This window comes from Bos javanicus, chromosome 19 (assembly GCF_032452875.1).
Source record: "Bos javanicus breed banteng chromosome 19, ARS-OSU_banteng_1.0, whole genome shotgun sequence".
Classification (NCBI taxonomy): Eukaryota; Metazoa; Chordata; class Mammalia; order Artiodactyla; family Bovidae; genus Bos; species Bos javanicus.
The window spans coordinates 37,050,558-37,078,355 of NC_083886.1; the positions used below are offsets into that span (position 1 = coordinate 37,050,558).

Genomic DNA, 27,798 nt, shown 5'->3' on the forward strand with positions numbered 1-27,798 from the left:
CAGAGCTATAAATTAGGAATACATAAATATGAACATAGCAATGCCAAAGCATTAAAGTGGTTAAAGAAAAAAAAAAAATGTGATGTAAACACAACTGATAGTTTTCTCTGTAAGCCACTTTCCACTGATTTATAAAGCCATGGCTTTATAATTCTTTTAAAAAGGACAATGTTTCCACATTGCTACATGCAGTGATTTCATTGTTATGTTCTTGACTACAATGCAATCTTCAATCTTCCTACACAGCTTGACATAGCCCATCAAGATTTCTTCAGAAAGTCAGCTTGTCATATTTTCAGCAGCCTTTAAGGCTTCTGTGGCCTTGTGAAGTTCCTTAATAACTGATGATAAAGCTTCTGAGTTAATTCCTTGTTCACAAAGCCGCACACATATAGACAGAGTTTCCATATCTAATTTAGTATTCAAAATTCTTGAAATCTCAAGTAGGACGCATTCAGATTCGCTGCTGCTGCCGTCACCGACCCAGCACCACCACTGCTAGTCACGGCGAGGGCCGAGGGAGGCCGGCAAAGGGCCTGACCCGGAACTTCCAGCTGGATTCTTAACCACTAACTTTTTGTTTCTGGCCTAAGTTCTTCAAAATGACCAGTCCATACTAAAAGTATAAGATTCCCAATTTAAAAACTGTTTTCTTTCCACTTTGTCACACTAAATTATGTAATTCTATTGGGTTAGAATAAAGTTATTATAGCCATAAATTTCATTTAGTTTTAACAGCTTTATTGAAATACAATTCACACACTATATAATTAAACTGGTCTTCCCTGGTGGTTCATTGGTAAAGAATATGCCTGAAATGCAGGAGCCGCAGGACACGCTGGTTTGATTGCTGGGTCTGGAAGATCCCCTGGAGGAGAGCATGGCAACCCACTCCAATATTGTTGCCTGGAGAATCCCATGGAAGAGGAGCCTGATGGGCTACAGTCCATGGGGTTGCAAAAAGTCAGACACAACTGAAGCGAATTAGCACCCATGCACATAAATAATTAAACCATTTACAGTGTACAATTCAATGACTTTTAGTATATTCAGAGTATTAGTATACTGTCTATATTAGTATAGAAAGTGAAAAAAAAAGTGAAAGTTGCTCAGTCATGTCCGACTCTGCGACCCTATGGACTATACAGTCCATGGAATTCTCCAGGCCAGAATACTGGAGTGGGTAGCCTTTCCCTTCTCCAGGGGATCTTCCCAACCCAGGGATCAAACCCAGGTCTCCTGCATTGCAGGCGGATTCTTTACCAGCTGAGTCATAATATATATAATGAGTATCATAATATATTATATTAGTATATTATGTATCACCATAATCAATTTTAGAACATTTTCATTAGGTCCAAAAGAAACCCATGCCCTTTAGCATTCACTCTTATTTTCCCTTGTTCCACCAGCCAGCCTGAGGCAACCACTGATCTTTCATGTGGTCCTTTGTGACTGGCTTCTCTTACTTAGAATATTTTCAAGGTTTAATATTTCCATGTTGTAATACGTACTTCATTTCTTTTTGTTGTTGAATAATAAATATTTCATTATATGCTTAAATAATATTTTAATTCAAGAACTGATGGATATTTGGCAGAATGTTGTTTTAAACAAATGTGATCACTGAGCTAGCAGAAGCTTAAAATTAGTACATGTGTATGTGCTAAATGGCTTCAGTCCTGTCCAACTCTCCACAACATTATAGGCTGTAGCCTGCCAGGCTTCTCTGTCCATGGGATTCTCCAAGCAAGAATACTGGAGTGGGTTGCCATTTCCTTCTCCAGGGGATCTTCCTGACTCAGGGATTGAACCTGTGTCTCTTATGTTTCCTGCATTGTCAGGTGGGTTCTTTACCACTAGTGCCATCTGGGAAGCAATATATAAATATGTATCTCGTATATTTCTATGTTGAATTTATACTTAAGCGCACTTACTATTAAGACTTTATTATAATCTTAGACCAGAATATCAATTTTTTCCCTCTAAATTTTCTGATGTGTATGATAGTAGTGTGGAAAGACAAAGTAAAGTCTTGGCCTAAGTTTTTCTGCTCTTTGGACTTCTAGGAAAACAGAGGCATACATATAGGTATACATAGAGACAGAGAGAGAGAGAGAGAGAGAGAGGCATAAATATAGGTGCCCAAGTAAGAGTTCTTAGGAGAGAAAAAGAAAAGAAAAAACAGATCCAGAGCAACATTAGTTCCTGGTTTTTAAATGCGAGCTTTAGAAAAGAAAGGGCCTTTGGGGCACATATCCAACTAGCTGATCGGCAATTCTAAGACCTACACATAGACACAAACAATAAGGGGTGACTGCTTGGTGAGGGTGCGAAAGGGGGACAGTACAGGCCACAAATTCAATCACGTGTGTCCTTGTAAGGCTAAGTTTTTCACCTCCTTACTGCTTTTGTGGGTCTCTGGTTGGGTACAGATTGGAAGACTTTAGAGAACTAGTTCTTAGAGAACTTAAACTTGTAAATACCAAATTGAGGGTTTTTATGATCCTGGGAGGTAGCTGATTCCCCACTGAACCATTCTTTACTCAAATCTTGCCTTCCCTGGCCCTATTACAGGAGTTGAGGCGACAGTACTCTTCCGTCACCTGCCCCGGAGATAAGGGGCTTTGGGGTGTATTTTCTGCCCTATTTGCAGCGGTCAGAACACGAGGAAGTGATCCTTGACTCAGCCCGCCCGAGGTTTGGGTGTTGTCATTCCTCACACGTGATTTTCTACCAGCCGGCGAGAGACCTCACGTACCATCGGACTTACTCATCCCAGTGACTCCACCTCTTTCCTCCTCTACTCTCCACCCCACATTAGCCTGCCCTGCTTAGAGATTAGAGGAAAGGAGGGTGCTTGGAGCCAGGAAACACCACTCTCCCAAGTAGTCCGTGAGGAGAGAAACTAGTGTTTGGGAAAGTGCAAGATTGTGGAGTTTGTTTTTCTCTTCTCCAGGATGCTCTGCACGTCCTCTGTTTAAGGCTATCCTTACTGTCTTAACCCCAAATAATTCTTTCCTTTTCAAGACCACCTTATTACTGAGGCAGACCTTGTCCCGTTAAGGTTGCTTTCCTTTTCCCTGTTTTCCACTACTCTGAGTCCGGAATTCTCAAATTCTTAGAACTGCTTTGAGTCCCTGATCGGCCTCCTTCCCGTTCTAGCCGCGTGACCTTGAGTAAACCATTAACTTCTCCAGGCCTACTTTCCGCGTCTGTGAAACGAAGGCCAAAACGTCTACCGCACCAAGCCTGTGACGAGGCCCAAATATGAAAACCCTTTGTGCGCTGTAAAAACTAATAAAATGTTAGCTAGTCTGGACTGCTAATCACTCTTCCAGAAACCCTCTGTTTCCTTTGGGGCTCGCCCCGCAAATCGCGCCTGGGGTGGGTACTTCTCACCACCCTTCTATCGCAGTCTTTCCCATTGGCTTACACGACGTCGGCGCGGCGCCCAGTATTGACGCAACGCCGCCTCCGCTGGCGCAGGGTGCTGCATTGGCCCCGCCCCCGACCGCGCCTGGCCTCCTGCGGGGTCCCGCCCTACGGGCCGACACGGGCGGATCCCGCCCCTTCAGTGACGTGTGGCGCGCGCAGCCCGGCCGCCCCGGCAGTTGGTGCAGCGGCGGTTGGGCTGAATACGCTCGCTTCACCCCTCCCCTCCTCCGGCTCGGGCCCCCACCCCGCCGGGCCCAGCCCCAGCTCCAGCCGCAGCGGCCCCGTCCCGTGCGGGCCCTTGTGGCCCCCTCAGCCGGAGACGCCCCCGGCCGGCGGGCAGCCCGCCACCATGGAGCTGGAGGACGGTGTGGTGTATCAGGAGGAGCCCGGCGGCTCCGGGGCCGTGATGTCGGAGCGGGTGTCCGGCCTGGCCGGCTCCATCTACCGCGAGTTCGAGCGGCTCATCGGGCGCTACGACGAGGAGGTGGTCAAGGAGCTGATGCCACTGGTGGTAGCCGTGCTGGAGAACCTGGACTCGGTGTTCGCGCAGGACCAAGAGCACCAGGTGGAGCTGGAGCTGCTCCGGGACGACAACGAGCAGCTCATCACCCAGTACGAGCGAGAGAAGGCGCTGCGCAAGCACGCAGAGGAGGTGAGGCCGGCCAGAGGGGAGGGTGAGGGCCGGGCCCGAGGGCCGGGGGGTCGCGGTCCGTCTCGGAGGGGAGGCGCGCCGGCCTCCTTGGGGCAGGCCTAAGTCCGAGGTTCGTCGGAATGAGCCTGGCGGCCGAGAGGCCCCAGTACCCCCGGCCAGCATTGGACGCCCAGGGAGATGGGTGAGTGTCCTGGAGAAGAGAGTGAGATGGGGGAAGCCAGGCCTGGGGAGGAAGCCACAGCCTGGCCTGAGGGCACCTGGGGTTGGCTGAGAGCGGTATTTTAGGATATGTGCTTGCCTCTTGTAGTTTAGGGAAGTTTCCGACCACCGTGGGGTAGTCAGACGGCGTTTCAAACTTTTACCTTGGGGTGGTGGGTGGAGCGCCTTTAAACCACTGTCCTGGATATGTTACTTCCGCTGGTTCCAGTACCTTTCCTGGGGGTTGCTGCTTTGGGAAGTTAGATATCTTCCTCTTTCGGTCAGTTTCTTGATATTTTAACCCTACTGAGGAAGTTTTATTTTATGTGTTATGTGCCTTGGTTGGTACTTTGTCGACACTTAGATGTCGTATGGGAATACTCTGTAAATATGGAGAGTATACAATTTTATTTTATTGGTATACCACATCAATGCATTCTTCCTTGTCAGGTGGTAACCTTGGACAGTTCCCTTTAAAAACTATTTATAAAAAGGACGGGGAAGTGGTAGGGGGCGGGTTAAGGAGATGTGGGTGACAGTTGGCAACTCTTTTCAGAGACTGCACTTGGCCAGCTTTTAACTTTATAATACCTCAGCTTTTAACTTGAGTTACCTCGGTGCCTCAACCTTGACTTTGAGCCTTTTGGAGCTCTGGGGTGCAAGTGATGGGTCTTTAACTTCTTGAGGCGGTCAAGGATTCTAGCTTTCAGGATGTGTTGGCATTATTTCTGGGGAATTTATCTGACGCAGGTGAAGTGTCCTGTTCATGTTTGTTTCCTGAGCATCTGGCTAAATATATGGTGATAGAAGGAAGCTAAATAACTAAATATTGAAGGAATGACATACTGTCTTTCAGAAATACTTGAAAAGTTTTAACAATGTGCAGCTCATTTCCTGACACTAAATAGTACCACCATGTAAACTTATTTTACTTAACACCATTGTACGAGGTCAAATTGTTTTTGTTTTCCTTAAGTTTGACTGCATGATGCTTTTTAGTTCTGATTTTGCGATCCATTTGTCTCAAAGGGATGCTCTTGAATTTGCCAAACAAAACTGACTTTATTTCAAAAGTATTTCCAAGTATAGAAGGAAAGGTTGGAAAAGAAAATCTAAGGATGGAATCACAATTTCCACTAGTTTACTAGCACTCTTTATGGAATGGAGCTTATGTACTACTCCTGAGATGACTTGCCATATCTTCATGCTCAGAGGGGCCCTTGCTATTTTATGGATGTACATGGGAAGACTGTGGAATTAACCGAATATACACACAGGTGAGGAACAGGCCCAGCATGACTTTATTATCGCAGATAAAGAAATTGTTGGACTTCCCTGGTGGGTCAGTGGTTAAGAGTCTGCCTGGAAATGCAGGGGACAGAGGTTTGATCTGTGTTCTGAAAACATTCCACATGGCATGGGGCAACTAAGCCTGTGCACTTCACAACGAATGAAGCCCACACACCCTAGAGCCTGTGCTCTGCAACAAGAGAAGCCGCTGCAGTGAGAAACCTGCACGCCCCAAGGAAGAGTTGTCCCCCTCACCCAGCTCGTTGCAACTAGAGAAAGCCCACACACAGCAGCAAAGACCCAGTATAGCCATAAGTAAATAAATAATTTTAAAAAGCAAGAAATTACTCCCATCAGCCTTAAACTCCTGTCAGTCCATGTAAACATGGGCAAAATGCCAGGGTCACACATGCCAGGAATACCATCTGCCACAGGTTGCAGAATCAGAAAATACAACTGACTAAGCTGCTAGATACTGGATTATATATTAATTTCTTAAGAAAATGACATGTAAAAAGTGGATATCCAATGACTTCTTTTGTAATTTATGCTTTATCAAATATGCCGGTAAATTCTGTAATGAAACATGACCTGAGACTAAGAATATTGATGACTAGATGACCACAAATGTAAAATCATCTTGTTACCAGTTTTCATATGAGATCATAGATCAAGTTTTACCCAAGTACTCAGAAATTCAGTCTCTCTTAGGAAAATATGCAGAAATGATTCTGTGTTTAATTTTCTCTAAGTTTTGTGGCCTTTAAATAAGAAATTGAATTTTTATTATAATGATATTACTTAATTTGAATACCTTCTGTCTTTTTCTTTGCTTTAATTTGAATTTCTTGTGAGGAGTTAACCTGCTGGTTTTGAGTCTATAAAAATAGTCTGAAGAAGGGCTGATTTTATATAGATTTATAACCACCTTCAAATGCTAGTCAAGAAATCTCATTTTATAGCTTACCACTCTTTGGGCTCCCTGCTCCAGCCATATATATGTGTAGTCAAAGCTGTGGTTTTTCCTGTAGTGATGTATGGATGTGAGAGCTGGACCATAAGGAAAGCTGAGCGCCGAAGAATTGATGCTTTCAAATTGTAGTGCTGGAGAAGACTCTTGAGAGTCCCTTGGGCAGCAAGATCAAACCGGTCAGTCCTAAAGGAAATCAACCTTGAATATTCATTGGAAGGACTGATGCTGCGGCTCTAATACTTCGGCCACCTGATGCGAGGAGCGGACTCGATAGAAAAGACCCTGATGCTGGGGAAGAATTGAGGGCTTGAGGAGAAGGGGTCAATGCAGGATGCGCTGGTAGGATGGCAGCAATGACTCAATCAACTTGAATTTGAGCAAACTCCAGGAGATAATGAAGGGCTGGAAAACCTGACATTCTGCGGTCCATGGGGTTGCCAAGAATCGAGTATGACTTTAGCGACTGAACAACAACAGTATATATTTAAAATATTTATTTATGTTTGTGCCAGGTCTTAGTTGTGGCACACGAGATCGTTGACTTTATTGAGGCATGTGGGCTCTAGTTCCCTGACCAGGGACGTAACCCTGGTCCCCTGCATTGGGAGCATGAAGCTTTAGCCACTGGGCCACCAGGGAAGTCCCCAACCATATAGATTTTTTTCCATTTAACCAAGTACTGTCTGATGCCTTCGCCCCCTTGGCCTAGAATACTTTTCCCTCAGAGCTTCATCCTGGCTAGCTCCTCACTTTTGACTCAGCTTAAATTTTGCTTCTTCAGCTCAACATTTCCTGTCTACTCTATCCAGAGTAAACCTGTGAATCTATGATCTGTTAAATCTGTGATCTGTTAAGTCAGTGATTAAAAAAACAATTCACAATTTGTGTGGCACGGACCAGAAAAAAAAAATCTAGAGAGAGATGTTATTCTTGGGAAGAAAATGTTAGTGTTTTTTATATTTTTGTTTGTGTAAGTTCTAATTCTTTTAGAATAGACATGATTTGAGTAATTAAAACAAAATTTCCCTGAAATAGGCAAATGAATTAAAGGAAACTTAAGAAATTCGTTTAAAAAAAATTTTATTGAAATATAGTTGATTTGCAGTGCTGTGTTTCAGATGTTTAGCAAAGTGCTCCAGTTATACATAGGGAATTTAGTTTTAAAGTGAGAGTTTAGCATGATTGACTGGAGGGAGATTGCACATAAAAATGAAGATGTACCCTCTGCATCCTCCTTGAGTAGTAGAAGCATATATGACGACAGAATATCTTTGCTGGGAAGAAGATGTTGTGATTTTTAGGACTACTTTTCTGTGGGTTTTTGTCTAAAATGAAGTGATTAAATGCATAGGTGAGGGATATTACTGAGAATTTTCTAATTAACTTTTTCCCGATGAATCAGCACTTAAAGCCGTGAGAATTGATGTTTTATATGAAGACTTACGGGTTTCCCTGGTAGCTTGGCTGGTAAAAAATCCGCCTGTAACGCAGGAGACCCCAGTTCGATTCCTGGGTCAGGAAGATCCCCTGGAGAAGGGATAGGCTACCCACTCCAGTATTCATGGGCTTCCCTGGTGGCTCAGACGGTCAAGAATTCACCTGCAATGCGGGAGACCTGGGTTTGATCCCTAGGTTGGGAAGATCCCCTAGAGGAGGGCATGGCAATCCACTCCAGTGTTCTTGCTTAGAGAATCCCCATGGACCGAGGAGCCTGGCAGGCTGCAGTCCATGGGGTCGCAGAGTCCAACACGACTGAGCCACTAAACACAGCACAGCATATGAAGACTTGTAATCAGGTTGTTTTCTTTGGAAGTCTGTGCACATGAGAGTGAATGATAAGATTTGTGGGCGGGAAGGCAGGTGTGGATATTGATGTTGTAGTTCTCATTCTTTCACAAAAATATATTATTTTTAAAAATTAAAATTTATTTATTGAGGCTGTCTGGTCTTGGTTGCGTCATGCAGGATTTGTAATTGCGGCATGTGGGATCACGCTCCCTAACGAGGGATTGAACCAAGGCCCCCTGCATTGGGAGTGCAGAGCCTCAGCCACTGGACCACCAGGGAAGTCCCCATAAAAATATTTTATTCAAAAATGCTAAGGAAATTAACTTTTTCTTTGTGAAATAATTTACAGTGAAGGTTAACTTCTTCAATAAACACTTAGGAATATTTGAAGTCTTTTCAGTTCAAGACAGGAGTGAAGAGTAATTTTGAATACTTTAGCTTTTACTTGTTGAGGACTTAGGATCTTAAAAGTAGAAATTCCATATTTGCTTCAACATTAAGTTTATTTAGTTTCCTTGGCAGAGTTGTTATTTGAATTGATATTTATAATGGTTCTTTAGTTTTAATTCTGTTACTCTGGTATCAAAGGAATTTAATTTTGGGAATCCCCTGGTGGTCCAGCGGTTAGAACTCTGAGCTTCCACTGCAGGGGCATGGGTTTGATCCCTGGTTGTGGGGGAGGGAGGGACTAAGAGCCCCCATACTGCACAGTGAGGCAAAATAATAATGATTTAAAAGTAGGTTTTATTTCACTGCAGTGGAGCAGTAGTGGAATGGTGGTTTATTTATATGCACAGATGACCTGTTAGTACAGAGCAATTTGCTGGTCCATTGAACAACATTTGACATAAAATTTTCAAGTCACTTGTGCATGTGTTTTATTTTCATCTTCTTTATTTATGTTTGGCTGTGCCGGGTGTTTGTTGTTGCATGGACTCGACTCTCATTGTGGTGAGGCAGGGCGGGGGCGCTGTTCTCTAGTTGTGGTGTGCAGGCTCCTCGTTGCCGGGCTTCTTTTGTCATGGAGAATGGGCTCTAGGGCGTGTGGACTTCAGTAGTTTCGGCTCCTGGGCTCTAGAGCACAGGCTCAGTAGTTGTGGCACATAGGCTTAGCTGTTCTGTGGCATGTGGGATCTTCCTGCATCAGGGATCGAACCCATATCTCCTTCATCGGCAGGGAGAATCTTTTCCATGGAGCCACCAAGGAAGGTAAGCTAAGGAATCCAAGAAATCCAGTGGTTTTTAAAACCAGTATCTTGTGGTATTGTTAGGGAACTAAAGATTTTTGGTCCAAGGATAATTGAGGTGTTGACTTCATTTCTCTCTTGATTTAGTTACAGCAAGGGTCAACAGCTTTTTGGACTGTTACATCTTAACTTCTTTAAACCTAAATTTTAGAATGCTCAAAATACACTTTAGTGCTTCATTGATCTCTGTATATGCAAATGACTTTATACATAAAACTAGTACATTTTAAAAATACATATTTTCATATTTTGAAAATACCTTTTTTCTTTTGCTGAACTATTGAAATAAGCTTCACACTGCCCCTTGTCAGAGTAGATAGGTCCTTGCCCCTGTCAATCCCTACTTCCAGGCACTTTCTGAAATGAACAATCTGTTTGTTCTTCAGGGAATGGTGCTTACTTTGATGAGAGGGTATGTATATCACCTTTTGAAATGGTAATTAGGGATAATTATTGTTTAGCTATTAAGATAGATCTTACCATTTACTTTCAGGATTTCTTAGTGGCTCAGATGGTAAAGAATCTGCCTGCAGCAGGAGACCCAGGTTTGATCCCTGGGTCAGGAAGATCCCCTGGAGAAGGGACTTGCAACCCACTCTAGTATTCTTGCCTGGAAAATTCTGTGGACATAGGAGCCTGGCAGGCTAGTCTCTGGGGTTGCAAAGAGTCAGACACAACTGAGCAATCAACAGTTTACCATTTACCTTCCAGAGATTTCTGAATTTAAGTATCTAAGTATCTATTATGTGTCCCTGGGATAGTGACATTCACATTTTACTTATTTAAAATCACAAAAGAGACTATGAAAATGGCTAAGGTACCAGGATGGATTAGTTGAGTAAAAACTACTTACTAGATTACTGTGGTATATGCCACAGGTCACTGATCCAATTCTGTGCCTGTGTTTGGTGAGTGAGTTTCTTGGATTCCTTAGCTTACCTTTAACTACACACTACATACTTAAATACTTTTGGTTCCCAGGAGAACTAGTATTAGAATAATGTAGCCAAATACATTTTCTTTTGTTCCCTTGACTAATGGTTGAGTTATTTTAAAAACACGCTTTTTTTTTTCTTGCTGTGCTCAGCACTTACAATGAATGTAGCTATTACCTAAATTTCTAGGTTGAGATAAGAAACATCAACATAGAAGCAGTTTAATAATGTATGTAATGTGTCTATCAAAAAAGCTGATATTTAAAAATATATGTGTGTGAATTCTATACATTTTAAATTTTGGCCAGTGATATTTAGTTATTAGCTTCAGTACAAGGCTGTGGACTTCACGTAAGACTTCTGGTGCCTACATACAGACTGAAAGAGAGGGGATAGGAAAAAGTATCCATGCAAATGGAAATAAAAGAAAGCTAGAGTAGCAGTACTCATATCAGACAAAATAGATTTCAAAATAAAGAATGTTACGAGAGACAAAGAAGGATACTATATAATGATCAAAAGATCAATCCAAGAAGATATAACAATTGTATATACGTATATGTGTGCATCCAACATAGGAATACCTCAGTATCTAAGGCAAATACTAACAGTTGTAAAAGGAAAAATCAACAGAAACACAATAATTTTGGGGGATTTTAATAACTCACTCTCATCAAGAAACAGATCATCCACACAGAATATCAGGAAACACAGGCCTTAAATGACGCATTAGATCAGATGGACTTTACTGATCTTTAAAGAATATGCCATCCAAAAGCTGCTAAATACACTTTCTTCTCAAGTGCACACGAAACATTCTCCAGGACAGATCACATCTTGGGCCACAAATCAAGCTTTGATAACTTAAAAAAAATTGAAATTATATCAAGCATCTTATCTGACCACAATGCTATGGGATTAGAAATCAATTACAGGGGAAGAAACTAAAAAACACACACAAACACGTGGAGGCTAAACATATGTCACTGAACAGCTAATGGATCACTAAAGAAATCAAAGAGGAAATAAAAAAAAAAAAAGCTAGAGACAAATGACAATGAAAACATGGTGGTCCGACACTTTTGGGATACAGCAAAAGGAGTTCTAAGAGGGACATTTATAGCAATACCATCTTTAGGAAGCAAGAAATATCTCAAATAAACAGACTAACCTTACCCCTAAAGCAGCTAGAGAAAGAGGAACAAACAAAGCCCAAAGTTAGTAGAAGGAAAAAACTTACACAAAAATCAGAGCAGGAATAAATAAAGATGAAAACAGTAGCAAAGATCAATGAAATTAAAAGCTGATTCTTTAAGAAGATAAGCAAAATTGATAAACCTCTAGCCAGACTCATCAAGAAAAAAGAGGACTCATCAATAAAACTAGAAATGAAAAAGAAGTTACAGCTGACAACACAGAAATACAAAGGATCATAAGACACTGCTGCAAACAACTATATGCCAATAAAATGGACCGCCTAGAAGGAATGGACAGATTCTTAGGTACAGCCTTCCAAGACTGGACCAAGAAGAAATAAAAAATGTCAACAGTTGATTCACAAGTACTGAAATTGAAACAGTAGTTAAAGTTCCAACAAACAAAAGTCAGAAGGCTTCACAGGTGAATTCTATCAGACATTTAGAGAAGAGTTAACACCTATCCTTCTGAAACTGTTATAAAAAAATTGCAGAGGAAGGAATACTGCCATGCTTATTTCTATGAGGCCACCATCAGCCTGATACCAAAAACAAAGATATTACAAGAAAAGATTATAGGCCAATTATACTGATGGAGAAGGGGATGACGGAGGGTGAGATGGTTGGATGGCATCACTGATTCGATGGACACGAGCTTGAGCGGGCTCTGGAAGTTGTTGATAAACAGGGAAGCCTGGTGTGCTGGAGTCCATGAGGGTCGCAAAGAGTTGGACAAAACTGAGAAACCGAACTGAACTGATACTGATAAATATAGATGCAAAAATCCTTAGCAAAATACTAGCAAACTGAATTCAACAATACATTAAAAGAGTCATTCACCATGATCAAGTGGGGTTTATCCCAGAGATGCAAGGATTCTTCAGTATCCACAAATCAATCAGTGTGATACACCACATTAACAAAGTGAAAATAAAAAGAAAGCATATGATCATTTCAGTAGATGCAGAAAAAGCTTTTGATAAAATCCAACATCCATTTATGATAAGAGCTCTCTAGAAAGTGGGAATAGAGGCCATAATAAAGGCCATATATGACAAACCCATTGCTAACATCATTCTCAGTGGTGAAAAGCTGAATTCATTGCTTCTAAGATTGGGAACAAGGCAAGAATGTCCATTGTCACCATTTTTATTCAACATAGTTTTGCAAGTCCTAGCCATGGCAAAGAAGAAAAAGAAGTAAAAATAATATAAATTGGAAAAGAAGTAGTAAAATTGTTACAATTTGAAGTATACATTATACTACACACAGACCATCCTAAAGATGCTACCAGAAAAACACTAGGGCTCATCAGTGAATTTTGTAAAGTTGTAGGATTCATAATTAATATGCACATCTCTTGCATTTCTATATATGAACATCAAAAGATCAGAAAGAAAAAGCAAGGAAGCAATCTCATTTACCATCACATCAAAAAGAATGTAATACCTGGAAATAAATCTACCTAAGGAGTCCAGAGACTTGTATTCTGGAAAGTATAAGACACTGATGAAAGTAGTTGGAGATAGCGCAAACAGATGGAAGGATATACTGTGTTTTTGGATTGGAAGAATCAATATTGTCAAAATGACTATACTTCCTAAGGTGATCTTTAGATTTAATGCAATTTATATCAAATTATCACTGACACTTTTCACAGAACTAGAACAAAAAATTCTAAAATTTATATGGAAACACAAAAGACCCCAAATAACCAAAGCAATCCTGAGAAAGAAAAGTGAATCTGGAGAAATCAGGGTCCCAACTTCAGACTTGCCAGGTGGCATCAGTGGTAAAGAACCTGCCTGCCAATGCAGGAGACATAAGAGATGTGTGTTTGATCCCTGAGTCGGGAAGATTCCTGGAGGAGGGCATGGCAGCTCACTCTAATATTGTTGCCTGGAGAATGGCATGGACAGAGGAGCCTGGCAGCTACAGTCCATGGGGTCACAGAGAGTCGGACAAGACTGAAGTGACTCAAAACGACTTCAGACTATACTATAATGGTATAGTAATCAAGAGTATGGTACTGGCACAAAAACAAATATAGACCAGTGAAACAAGATAAAATGCCCAGAAATAAACACACACACACCCATGGTCAGTTCAGTTCAGTCACTCAGTCGTGTCCAACCTTTGTGACCCCATGGGTGCAGCATGCCAGGCTTCCCTATCCATCACCAACTCCTGGAGCCTGCTCAAGCACATGTCCATCGAGTTGGTGATGCCATCCAACCATCTCATCCTTTGTCTTCCCCTTCTCCTCCTGCCTTCAATCTTTTCCAGCATCAGGGTCTTTTCCAATGAGTCAGTTCTTTGCATCAGGTGGCCAAAGTATTGGAGTTTCATCTTCAGCATCAGTCCTTCCAATGAATATTCAGGACTGATTTCCTTTAGGATGGACTGGTTGGATCTCCTTGCAGTCCAAGGGACTCTCAAGAGTCTTCTCCAACACCACAGTTCAAAAGCATTAATTCTTTGGTGCTCAGCTTTTTTTATAGTCCAACGCTCACATCCATACATGACTACTGGAAAAACCATAGCTTTGACTAGATGGACCTTTGTTGGCAGAGTAATGTCTCTACTTTTTAATATGCTGTCTAGGTTGGTCATAGCTTTTCTTCCATGGAGCAAGTATCTTTTAATTTCATGGCTGCAGTCACCATCTGTAGTGATTTTGGAGCTCAAAAAATAAAGTCTGTCACTTTCCATTGTTTTCCTGTTCATTTGCCATTAAGTGATGGAACTGGATGCCATGATCTTAGTTTTTTGAATGGTGAGTTCTAAGCCAACTTTTTCACTCTCCTCTTTGACTTTCATCAAGAGGTTCTTTAGCTTTTCTTTACTTTCTGCCATAATGGTGGTGTCATCTGCTTATGTGAGGTTATCGATATTTCTCCCAGCAATCTTGATTCCAGCTTGTGCTTCATCCAGCCTGGCATTTTGCATGATTTATTCTGCATATAAGTTAAATAAGCATGGTGACAGTATACAGCCTTGACATATTCCTTTCCCTATTTGGAACCAGTCTGTTGTTCCATGTCTGGTTCTAACTGTTGCTTCTTGACCTGCATACAGATTTTTCAGGAAGCAGGTCAGGTGGTCTGGTATTCCCATCTCTTGAAGAAATTTCCACAGTTTATTGTGATCCACACAGTCAAAAGCTTTGGCGTAGTCAATAAAGCAGAAGTAGATGTTTTTCTGGAACTCTTGGTTTTTTCATGATCCAACAGATGTTGGCAATTTGAACTCTTGTTTCTCTGCCTTTTCTAAATCCAGCTTGAGCATCTGGAATTTCACGGTTCATGTACTGCTGAAGCCTGGATTGGAGAATTTTGAGCATTATTTTGCTGGTGTGTGAGATGAGTACAATTGTACGATAGTTTGAACATTCTTCGGCACTGCCTTTCTTTGGGATTGGAATGAAAACTGACCTTTTCCAGTCCTGTGGCCACTGCTGAGTTTTCCAAATTTGCTGGCACATTGAGTGCTGCACTCTCACAGCATTATCTTTTAGGATTTGAAATAGTTTAACTGGAATTCCATCACCTCCACTAATTTTGTGGAGTGATGCTTCCTAAGGTCCACTTGACTTCAGACTCCAGGATGCCTGGCTCTAGGTGAGTGACCACACAATCATGGTTATCTGAGTCATGAAGATCTTTTTTGTATAGTTCTGTGTATTCTTGCCACATCTTCTCAATATCTTCAGCTTCTATTAGGTCCATACCATTTCTGTCCTTTATTGTCCCATCTTTTCATGAAATGTTCTCTTGGTATCTCCAGTTTTCTTGAAGAGATCTTTAGTTTTTCCCATTCTGTTGTTTCCCTCTATTTCTTTGCATTGATCACCGAAAAAGGTTTTCTTATCTCTCCTTGCTCTTCAGTTAGTGGTCACTTGGTCTATAGACAAAGGAGGCGAGGATATACAGTGGAGAAAAGACAGTCTCTTCAATAAATGGTGGGGGGAAAACTGGACAGTTACATGTAAAATAATGAGATTAGAGCATTCTCTTAACACCATACACAAAAATAAAATGGATCAAATTCTTAAATGTAAGGAAATCAATTGGAAGGACTGATGCTGAAGCTCCAATACTTTGGCCACCTGATGTGAAGAGCCGACTCAGTGGAGAAGCCCCTGATGTTGGGAAAGATCGAAGGCAAAAGGAGAAGAAGGTGGCAGAGGATGAGATTGTTAGATAGGTCACCGATTCAACAGACATGAGTCTGAGCAAGCTCCAGGAGATAGGAAGGACAGGGAAGCCTGCCTGGTGTGCTGCAGTCTATGAGATCACAAAGAGTTGGATACAACTTAGTGACTGAACAGCAACAACAAATTTTATACACACACACACACACACACACACACAACATGTATACATACACATATTTTTACATTGTGAACGATTTCAAAGTACATTGCAGATGTTATGACACTTCACCCTTCAGTACTTAAAGTACTTATCCTAAAAATTAAAGGATTCTACCATATAGTCACAATTTTATTTACATAGGAGAACATTTTCTAATATCTAGTATTCCATTTGAGTTTGTGTTTTGCTCTTTTTTTTCTGTACTGCATAGCATATGGGATGTTAGTTTTCCAACCAGGGATTGAACCCACACCCTCTGCACTGGAAGCGCAGAGTCTTAACCACTGGACTACCAGGGAGGTCTGTGAATTCATTTTTTAGAGCAGAGCATGTGTCAGTTATAGAGATGAGTAAGTTAATGTGTTTATAGTGAACTAATGGCACTCATCTGGAAAGGAAGAAATTACTGCAGTTTAACTACTTTTCTATAAATAGAAATTTAAACCTGAGTTCTACAAAGCAATTAAAATTGTCTCAATTTTTTTAAGATTATAGTATAAAAGTATAATGGATCATTTTTTCCCTTTTAAGCTTTGAAGTGCAGAAATTGAGAAACTGCTGCTACTGCTGCTAAGTCACTTCAGTCGTGTCTGACTCTGTGCAACCCCATAGACAGCAGCCCACCAGGCTCCCCTGTCCCTGGGATTCTCCAGGCAAGAACACTGGAGAGGGTTGCCATGTCCTTCCCCAGTGCATGAAAGTGAAAAGTGAAAGTGAAGTCTCTCAGTCGTGTCCGACTCTTAGCGACCCCGTGGACTTCAGCCCACCAGGCTTCTCCGTCCATGGGACTCTCCAGGCAAGAGTACTGAAGTGGGGTGCCATTGCCTTCTCCAAATTGAGAAACTACCCTCCATTTAATGTTTTCTCTGGCAACTTTTTTTAAGTCTTACATATATTTTAGGATACCTTGTTTCTGATTGCTGACCTGCTCCACTAGGATTATAGAGCCTAAGAAGAATTTTTTCCTTGTAATTTGTGCTTCTACTGATTAGATCCTCTATAGGGGATGGATTTAGGATTTTTGTGTTTCTCGATTCTGTTATTGTGCTTTAAATAAAATGTTTTTTCTTTTAAAATCTTGTTTTTTTGTTTGTTTGTTTGTTTTGTTTTTAATTTATTTTTTGGCCACACCAGGAAGCACGTGGGATCTTAGTTTCTCGGCCAAGATAGAAGCCATGCCCCCTGCATTGGAAGCACGGAGTCATAATCACTGAACTGCCAGGGAAGTCCCTAAAATGTATTTTTACTTGCTTTTCCTGCAGGTATTTTTTTAAGGGCTGAGAGGAATCTCCATAATCTTTTAGTTCTTCTCTATCCCATTCCCATAGGGAGATAAACAGGACACATGAATGATCAGAAAAAAGAAATATTTATTGAGCCAGGCAGTATTCTAGACTCTGGGAATGTGTCCACAAACAGATCAGACAAGAAAAGTAGCCCTTCCTTTCTTACAGTTTATATTGTAATAACAAACCAGTTAATTACAGATTGTGATAGGTGTTACACAGGAAATAAAGGTGAGGTGACACAGAGTAAAGAGGCAGGCGTGTTAGATGGAACAAACAAGTTTATAAAAGGATAAGCAGTTTTCTCATTATTTAGATAGGTAGAGTCATTATTTAGATATGAAATGTTAGGCATAATAGAGTTTCTCCTCCTCATATTCTTGAAAATTCACAAAAGTGATGGGAATTTCCTGGCACTGAGTGGTTAGAACTCCGTGTTTTCACTGCAGAGGCACAGGTTTGATCCCTAGTAGGAGGACCAAGTTCTGTGTGGCTCAACCAAAAAAGAAAAACCAAAAAGAAGAAAAAAAAAAGAAAATTCACAAAAGTGAAAAACACTCTCAGATGTCTTCTATTTTCTGTCTTACTCCTCATACTTCTTAGCAACATTTGTCTCTTGGTCACTCATTCTGTAAGAAACATTATATTTTGGTTCTCTAATTTTGAAATCTCTTGGTTTTCCTCTTGCTTATCTGTGGATTCTTCTTACTCTTGTTAGCATTGTTCTTTGGTGCTTTTTCTAAGATCCCCTTAAGTTCTCACTCTGTATGCTGCCTAGATCATATGATCCATTCTGAGCAGTTCGGTGACCATTTTGCTGACTATTGCAAAATGTGTATCTCATTTATTCATTTAACATATATTTATTGAAGGCCAGCTGTGTGCCTAGTACTGTGGCTATTGGGATACAGTGGTGAGTAAAACAAAATTCTTCCTTCATGGAGCTGATAGCTTACTAAGAACAGCCTTTAAAGTCCAGATCTCTCTCTCTCTGGGGTTTCAGATACATATTACTGTTGCTTATTGGACATGAATGTCTCCCAACATGCCCAAAACTGAACTTACCTCACAAGCTTGCTTTGCTCATTCTCTTCCTGAGTGGATACCACTGTCTACCTAGCCAGAAGCCAGGTCATCATTCTTAACTGTTCTCTCTTCCTTCATCCCCATTGCTGCCTTCTTTTGTTTTCAACTCCTAAATATATCTGGAATCTCTTTACTTTTCAAAACTATTTTTACTACTCTGAAAGTAATGCTTACTACTCTGAAGAGCTGGAGCTTCTTTCATTCAAACTGGATACGAGGTCTGGCACATAAGAAATACCCTTTGAATATTTCTGAATAAATAAATGGGCAACTCAAACTGTCCCATAAATGATCTATTTGTATCCTGTATTGCCAGCCTACACACTGTCCATCACACCGTGCCTGGATCTCTCCAAAATGGATATCTGATCAGATGGTTTCCACATTTAAAAGCCGTTAGTGGATATGTCTAAAATCTGTTCTTGAATTGACTAAAGTTCCTAACATACATGGCCTTGTAGTCTGGTTGCTTCTGACTTTACTAGTCTAATCTTTTCCTTTTAGAGCCATTCTGAACACCCTTGAGTTTGTTATGTAAAAGGTAGTTTCTTCAGGCCTTCTTAAAAGCTGCCTCTTTGCATGGCACTCTCTTTCTCTTTTATTGCCTGGCTACCATTATTCATGTTTCAGGTTTCAATTCTGGAATGCCTTTTACGACACTGAAGTATGGGTTGTACCCATTTCATATCTTCTCATAGCATACTATCCTCCTTTCATAGTACTTTCGGTGTTGTGTTTGACTAATCTATTGCTTTAATTCTCCCACTGAATTACTGGGGTGCAGTAGGTACTAGATATTTTTTGTTTGGTTGGATGGTGGATAGATAAATATACTAGAGGTCAATTGCTGATGCTAGCTATTTAAAATTCTCTTTTGTGCATTCAAGTTATTGTCCTTATTTACTGCTGGTACCAAGTTATCCTACAACTTCCAGAAAGTTCTTCAGTGAGTCCTTTGACTTAGGCATATACAGAAAAACTGACTTCTCCTAAGTATAGTTATTACGGACACTTTGGCTACATTGTCCTATACATACTAGATATTCTAGAAATATTTAGGCATTTAAAAAATTGAAATATTAAGATCACTGAAACTGTTGTCAGAATATTGTAGACTACTTAAAAATCAGAATATTGTAGACTACTTAAAAATCATGTTAGCACCATGATTCTCTCTCTTTCTTTTTTTTTTTTTTTGACTGTTCCACACAGCTTGAAGGATCTTAGTTCCCCAGCGAGGAATTGGACCTGTGCCCCCTGAAGTGGAAACATAGAGTCCTAACCACTGGACCACCAGGGAATTCCTTCTCTGATTGTTTTTGTGGTTGTTATTTTGTTAGGGTTTTTTCTTTGTTTGTTCAAGTTTTTCCTCACAGTAGGAAGTTTAGAAATAGAGGGTGCTGGCATCAAAGTCCAGGCCAAGACTCTGGACTTCTTTACAGTATACCTCATGGTTAAAAATTAATATTCAGAAGTCTGGGCATCGAGGCTGCTTTCAAGAGAAACAGAGAGAAGAGGTGGTGTCAGCCACTTCTGTTCTCTCTCAGTCTGCTCAGGCTGCTATAACAAAAATACCATAGGTTGAGTGGCTTTAACAACAAATATTTATTTCCACTGTTCTAAAAGCTGGGAAGTCCAAGGTCATGACACTGACAGATTCAGAGTCTGATGAGAACCCATTGCCTGGTTCATAGATGGCTGTAGTTTTCTCACTGTATCCTCATAGGAAAGAAGGCTCTGATTGCTTTGTAATTAGTTTTAGCCACAAATATTTATTTCTAAGTTACTGATTGAAAATTTCTTCTAGCTGAATAAATTTTCCACACAAATGATGGTTATGTGCCAACACTTAATTTTAACTATTGCTTCAGTTCAGTTCAGTTCAGTTCAGTCGCTCAGTCATGTCCGACTCTTTGCGACCCCATGAATAGCAGCACTCCAGGTGTCCCTGTCCATCACCAACTCCTGGAGTTCACTCAAACTCATGTCCATTGAGTTGGTGATGCCATCCAGCCATCTCAGGCTTAGAATTTTTTGATAGATATTTCTAATTAGGATATAGCAGTAGTACCCTATAGTAACAACTGAACTGTTTAGTAAAAAAAATTGATGTGTTTTGAAGAAAAGTTTAGAATCCACCTGCAGTGCAGGAGCTGCGGGCTTGATCTTTGGGTTGGGAAGGTCCCCTGGAGAAGGAAATGGCAACCCACTCCAATATTCTTCCCTGGAAAATCCTCTGAACAGAGGAGCCTGGCAGACTATGGTCCATGGGGTCCCAAAAGAGTCGAACATGATTTAGCGACTAAGCATACACTTACTATGAGGAATAGTAAACTTTTATTTCAGGAGATGGCAAGAGTGAACATAGACATTTTAGCAGTTGGTGAACTAAAATGGATGGGAATGGGGGAATTTAATTCATATGACCATTATATCTACTTCTGTGGGCAAGAATTCCTTAGAATAAATGGAGAAGTCCTCATAGTCAATAAAAGAGTCCAAAATGCAGTACTTGGATGCAGTCTCAAAAACGACAGAATGAGCTGTGTTTGTTTCCAAGGAAACCATTCAGCATCACACTAGTCCAAGACTGCCCCAACCACTAAAGCCAATGAAGTTGAACAGTTCTGTGAAGACCTACAAGACCTACTAGTTGTTGTTCACACACTCGATTGTGTCCCAACTCTTTGTGACCTCACGGACTGCAGCAAGCCAGGCTTGCCTGTCCTTCACTATCTTCTGGAGCTTGCTCAAACTCATGTCCATTGAGTCGCTGATGCCATCTAACCATCTCGTCCTCTGTCATCCCCTTCTCCTTCTGCCTTCAGTCTTTCCCAACGTCAGGGTCTTTTCTAATGAGTTGGCTCTTCACACTAGATGGCCAAAGTATTGGAGTTTCAGCTTCAGCATCAGTCCTTCCAATGAATACTCAGGGTCACTTTCCTTTAGGATTGCCTGGTTTGATCTCCTTGCAGTCCAAGGGACTCTCAAGAGTCTTTTTCAGAACCACAGTTAGAAAGCTTCAATTCTTTGGTGCTCAGCCTTCATTGTGGTCCAACTTTCACATCCATACATGACTGGGAAAACCATAGCTTTGACTATATGGACTTTTGTCAACAAAGTAGATGTCTCTACTTTTTAATACACTGTCTAGTTTTGTCATAGCTTTTCTTCCAAGGACTAAGCGTCTTTTAATTTCATGGCTACAGTCACTGTCCACAGTGATTTTGGAGCCCAAGAAAATAAAATCTGTTACTGCTTCCACTTTTCCCCCACCTGTTTGCCATTAGGTGAGGAGTCCAGATGCCATACTCTTAGTTTTTTGAATGTTGAGTTTTAAGCCAGCATTTTCACTCTCATTTTTCACTCTCATCAAGAGGCTCTTTGGTTACTCTTCATGTTCTGCCATTAGAGTGATATTATCTGCATATCTGACTTTGTTGATATTTCCTGATTCCAGCTTGTGATTCATCCATCCTGACATTTCGAATGATGTACTCTGCATATAAGTTAAATAAGCAGGGTGAAAATATACAGCCTTGCTGTACTCCTTTCCCAAATTTGAACCAGTCAGATGTTCCGTGTCCAGTTCTAGCTGTTGCTTCTTGATCTGTATATGGGGTTTCTCAGGAGGCAGGTTAGGAGGTCTGGTATTCCCATCTCTTTCAGAGTTTTCCAGTTTGTTGTGATCCACACAGTCAAAGGCTTTAGCGTAGTCAGTGAAGCACAAGTAGATGTTTTTCTGGAATTCCCTTGCTCTCTCTATGATCCAGTGAATGTTGGGAATTTGATCTCTGGTTCCTCTGCCTTTTCTAAATCTATCTTGTACCTCTGAAAGTTCTTGATTCACATACTGTTTAAGCCTAGGTTGAAGGATTTTGAGCATCACTTGCTAGCATGTGAAATGAGTGCAGTTGTACAGTAGTTTGAACATTCTTTGGCATTGCCCTTCTTAGGGATTGGAATGAAAACTGACCTTTTTCAGTCCTGTGGCTACTGCTAAGTTTTCTAAATTTGCTGGCATATTGAGTGCAGCACTTTACCAGCATCATCTTTTAGGATTTGAAAGAGCTCAGCTGGAATTTCATCACATCCACTGACTTTGTTCGTAGTAGTACTTAGAAAGTACTTAGAAAGTAGTACTTAGAAAGTACTGGACTTCACACTCCAGGATGTCTGGCTCTAGATGAGTGACCACACCATTGTGGTTATCTGGATCTTCAAGACCTATTTTGTATAGTTCTTTTGTGTATTCTTGCCACCTCTTCTTAATCTCTTCTGCTTTTCTTAGGTCCTTACCATTTCTGTCCTTTATCATGCCCATCCTTGCATGAAATGTTCCCTTGATATTTCCAGTTTTCTTGAAGAGATTTGTAGTCTTTTCCATTCTGTTCTTTTCCTCTTTTTATTTGCATTGTTCATTTAAGAAGGCATTCTTATCTCACCTACAATACTGTGGAACTCGGCATTCAGTTGGGTATATCTTTCCCTTTCTCCCTTTCCTTTCTCTGTGTCTCTTAAGCATCTCATCATCTGTAAGTGCTCACCTCCTACCCCACACCCCCACTTTGTTATTTAGGTTTAAGGAAACTGAGTCATTTGTATTAGAAGTTTTTTCTGCATTTTGGATTGGGGAGGGTTTGGGGAATTACATTCCTCAGGCATTGCTTAATAATATGGTTTGTACTTTTATTTCTTAAAAGATACTATATTGAAAAACAGTTATATTTAAATGAACTGAGTTTAACAATAATTATTTAAAATAATGGAAATGTTTCTTTCCCCCACTTTGCAGAGTAAATGGGGGTGGTGGGTAATGGTAGATTCTGAGCAGTAAGTCAGCCTTTTATTTGGTGGTTTTTTTTTTTTTTAAGAAAAATACTGTATACAAAGTTACTACTTTAAAGGTTGTAGAGGTTTTTTGCTTGTTTTTTGTCTGTTAATATCTTTCGCTGGGGCTTCCCTCATAGCTCAGTTGGTAAAGAATCCACCTGCAATGCAGGAGACCCTGATTCGATTCCTGGGTCGGGAAGATCTGCTGGAGAAGGGATAGGCTACCCACTCCAGCATTCTTGGGTTTCCCTTGTGACTCAGCTGGTAAAGAATCCGCCTGCAATGTGGGAGACCTGGGTTCGATCCCTGGGTTGGGATGATGCCCTGGAGAAGGGAAAGGCTACCCACTCCAGTATTCTGGCCAGGAGAATTCCATGGACTGTATAGTCCTTGGGGTCGCAAAGAGTCAGACACGACTGAATGGCTTTCACTTCACTTCACTATCTTTTTCCAATAAGCAACAGTCCTAGGGACTTTTTTTTTTAGCTTAAGGACCATGCCTTTTCAAACCTTTGTTTTTCTCCAGAACATTGTGGCAGAACAGCTCCTATAAGCCATCTGAACTTGAAACCATTTTGCTTCATCACAAAGATTATTCTTTTTGAATCCTGAGGTGAATTTGTATTGTATACTGACTTTTTTTTTTAAAACTCTCAAACTCTCATTGCTCCCAAGAGAGTTTGTCTGGAGTCACATTTGTTGTTGGCCAATTAGTTATTGAAAGGAGAAAGGAGTATCTAATGAAAATGTATTGGTAACACAAGATGAAAAAGCCCATTCATGGGCTTTTATCCCAGTCCCCTAACACTTTTTAAAAAAACTGTGTGTGAGAGTAGCTTAGAAAAACGGATGGATAAACAGGTGGGTTGTGGAGAGGTGTGTATCCTATACCAACATAGGGATCTGACAGACTCTCCTGTGTTGGGGGAAAGGAACCAGAATTCTCTAGGATAGTATTGTTTTGTAGTTTGAGAAACTGCCTCTCTCGTGCCTTGATTTTGATATTGCCCTAACCCTACCATTTGCTAAATGTAATGTGTAGGGTGGCCATTTTTATAAAATTACGCTGCTGGCAAGAAATTGAATCACATTAAATCAATGATGAATGCTTACAGGTTTCTTATGAGCATTCATTTACTTTTTTTTTTTTAACTGTCTCTGGCTAGGGTACAGCCTCCAAAATCCTATTTACTTTGCCTAAATAAAAGCTGTTATTCTTTTTATTTTGGTGACTGTGATGCAAGGTTGTGGCATCTTAGTTCCCTGACTATGGACTGAACCTATGCCCCCACAGGGAAAGCGTGAGTGTTAACCACTGGACCATTAGGGAATTCCCTAAAAGTACTGTTTCATGCAAGTTATAGTAATAATAAGCTTTCTGGAATGGATCCACACTTCAATATTCTAATCCTGAAATTCATCACTCTTGTATTTTAGCATTCAACTTCAGCAGGTCTAATACACGGTCATGGTGTATATGTAACATGTTCAATAGTTAAGATGTGTCCAGCTCCTTGTGACCCCATGGACTGTAGCATGCCAGGCTCCCCTGTCCTTTACTATCTCCATGAGTGAGTGAGTGAGTGAAAGTTGCTCAGTTGTGTCTGACTCTTTGTGACCCCATAAACTATATAGTCCGTGGAATTCTCCAGGCCAGAATACTGGAGTGGGTAGCTTTTCCCTTCTCCAGGGGGCCAGTTGTATATAATTAAAACTGAATTATCCCTTCACATTGATTTCCCTCTCTTTCAGTATTCCATTTCAGATTTTTTTGATTAACTGCATTTCAAAAAATGCTCTTGGAAACTTCCCTGATTGTCCAGTGGTTAAGCCTCCACATTCCCAATTCAGTGCACATGGGTTGAATCCCTGATCAGGAAACTAAGATCCTGCATGCTGTAATTAAGACCACATGCAGCCACATTAGGAAAAAAAACAAAAATTTTTGGTCAGATAAATGATAATATTAATGAATGCTTGATAGATCAAGCTTTTTCTGAGATGAAATGCAAGTAAATCAAGGTTCATCCTTAGCTCTTGAGCCACCTTTAAAGGGGTATAGGCCTACAGTTTGCATTTCCCCCTTTCCTTTATTAATTTTACATGTTTATTGCAAAAACAGAAAACCCAGGATCTTTAGACTTCCTTCTTTTTTTGTCGTTGGCTTCACTAACCCTATATGTGATCTTAGTTCCCTGAACAGGGATATAACCAGAACCTCCTGCATTGGAAGTGGGAAGTCTTAACCACTGGACTGCCAGGGAAGTCTGAAGACTACTTAAGAATAAGGCTATTGAAAAAAGATAAAGTCATCCTAAATCCCATTACTGTTAAACAGCCATTTTAATATAGGCCTCCAAAGCTTTTCTTTTGCCCACTTACTTTTCCTCCAGTTTATAATTGTAGGATCACACTATAGATGAGGTAATATATCAAAGCTCTTAAAGTATGATAAAAGTAACACTTTTTTCATTCATTCTCTAAGGACTTTGATCCACATTGCTAACTTTGATGTTGGTTGTACCAGTTAGATTCCAAATAATGAGACACCTTTACAAATAAATATTCCATATGGTGCACTTGAATACCTCATAGGTAGTTTGCCTTGGTATTTAAAATAAATTCTATTATTCTATTCTTGTTAATGTTGTTCTGGTTCAGATCAGTGGCATGGCCTGGAGCTTTCATCTGGAGATCCAAGAGCAACTGGCCACCAAAGGGACACCAGCCCAGCCAGCCCTCCCAGGTGGGACGGGTGGGGGCTTTGGGGCAAAACATTGTAATTGTCTCCTCCTTGGATAAAGAATCAAACAGCCTTACAACCAAGAAATGGTGTGGACCCCCAGAACCTGTGGTTTGCAGAACATAGGGAAAGCATCTCAAAAAGGAGATGGGGCTCATCCAGCTATGAGGCTGTGAGAAGTGAGGCCATATGGGTGGACCCCAAGGATGTGCACTCTGAGAAAGCACAGTGTACTTTCTGGTGTATAAAGTTCCAATTTTCCTGGTTCAGCTCTTAAATTTCACACCATTTACACTTAAAATACCCCAAGAGAAGTTAGCAGTGAAGCCCTATCCACCATGTAAACCTCAGTGTGGATGAGTCTGTCAGTTCATTTCCTGCAAGAGCTTCCCTGGCTTCTCTGGTGGCTCAGATGGTAAAGAATGTGTCTGCAATGCAGAAGACCCGGGTTCAATCCCTGGATGAGGAAGATGCCCTGGAGGAGGAAATGGCAACCCACTCCAGTTTTCCTGCCTGGAGAATTCCATGGACAGAGGAACCTGGTGGGCTATAGACCATGGTGTCGCAAAGAGTTGGACATGGCTGAGCAATCAACACTTCCTGAGAGAGCACATTTTTCAAGGCAGAAGAGGTGAAAGGATGAAGCTTACTGAATACCAGGGGAAAGGAAGGGTTATCTCCTTCTAGCCCCTCCTCCAGCTTTGAGTTCCTCTTCACTTTCTGCCATAAGGGTGGTGTCATCTGCATATCTGAGGTTATTGATATTTCTCCCGGCAATCTTGATTCTAGCTTGTGCTTCTTCCAGCCCAGTGTTTCTCCTGATTTACTCTGCATATAAGTTAAATATGCAGGGTGTCAATATACAGCCTTGATGTACTCCTTTTCCCTCTATAAAAATAGAATTAATTGGCTAATGTAACTGAAAAAATAAAACAATTGGGAAATGCTGGCTCCAGGAAATATTGAATCTAAGACTCAAATAGTATTTCTCATTAGGGTTCCTTGCTGCCTCTGCCGCACGTTCTTTGTTTTCTTTTACGTTGATTTTGTTTTGAGGCATGCTCTTTCCGTCTCTTCAGCTGAGAAGAGGTATAATTCTTTCCAAAAACTAGCACGTGTCCCAGAGAGAGCACTCTGGTCAGTCTGGTTCAGGTTGTGTGCCCAGACCTAGGGAGGTGGAGTCCTCACTAGGCAAATTGTATGAGCTGAAACTGGGGAGAAGTTCTTCAAAGGAAGATAGTGTGTGCAGAATGTCTACTACAGTGATTAAAAAGTTTCAGGATAGATGAAGTAGGTAATAGCAAATTTCATATTAAAACTAGAGTGTATTTAGTGATATTTATTTCCTAACAGAATCAACCCTGTTCATTCATTGGAAGGACTGATGGTGAAGCTGAATTTTGGCCACCTGGTGAGAAGAGCCAACTCATTGGAAAAGACCTAATGCTGGGAAAGATTGAAGGAGAAAGGAGAAGAGGGTGGCAGAGGATGAGATGATTAGATAGCATCAACAACTCAGTGAACATGAATCTCAGCAAACTGGGTGATAGTGAAGGACAGGGAAGCCCATGGGGTTGCAGAATTGGACATAGCAACTGAACTACAACAACCAGTTTATTTGTGAACTATACATTTTTCTATATGAGTTTCAGTTTTTTTACTCTGAAAAATTTTTCATTTATTCATTTGTTTAACAAATATTTGAGCACCTGCTATGCACCATTGTCATTCTTTGCACTGGAAATAGAACAGCTGCT

General features: G+C 40.9%; 1 protein-coding gene across 6 annotated transcripts in view; it reads left to right on the plus strand.

Moving 5' to 3' along the window:
* Positions 1-3,596: 3,596 nt before the first annotated feature.
* SPAG9 (sperm associated antigen 9) overlaps positions 3,597-27,798 on the plus strand; it is a 151,943-nt gene continuing 127,741 nt past the window's right edge. For 4 of the 6 annotated variants that reach the window (XM_061391347.1, XM_061391349.1, XM_061391351.1 and 1 more), the window contains exon 1: positions 3,602-4,090. In XM_061391347.1, the coding sequence (XP_061247331.1) occupies positions 3,788-4,090 (303 nt within the window). In that variant the 5' untranslated portion in view covers positions 3,602-3,787. Of the gene's footprint in view, positions 4,091-27,798 lie in introns of all 6 variants that reach the window. The other 2 variants (XM_061391348.1, XR_009731342.1) reach the window with 2 other exon arrangements.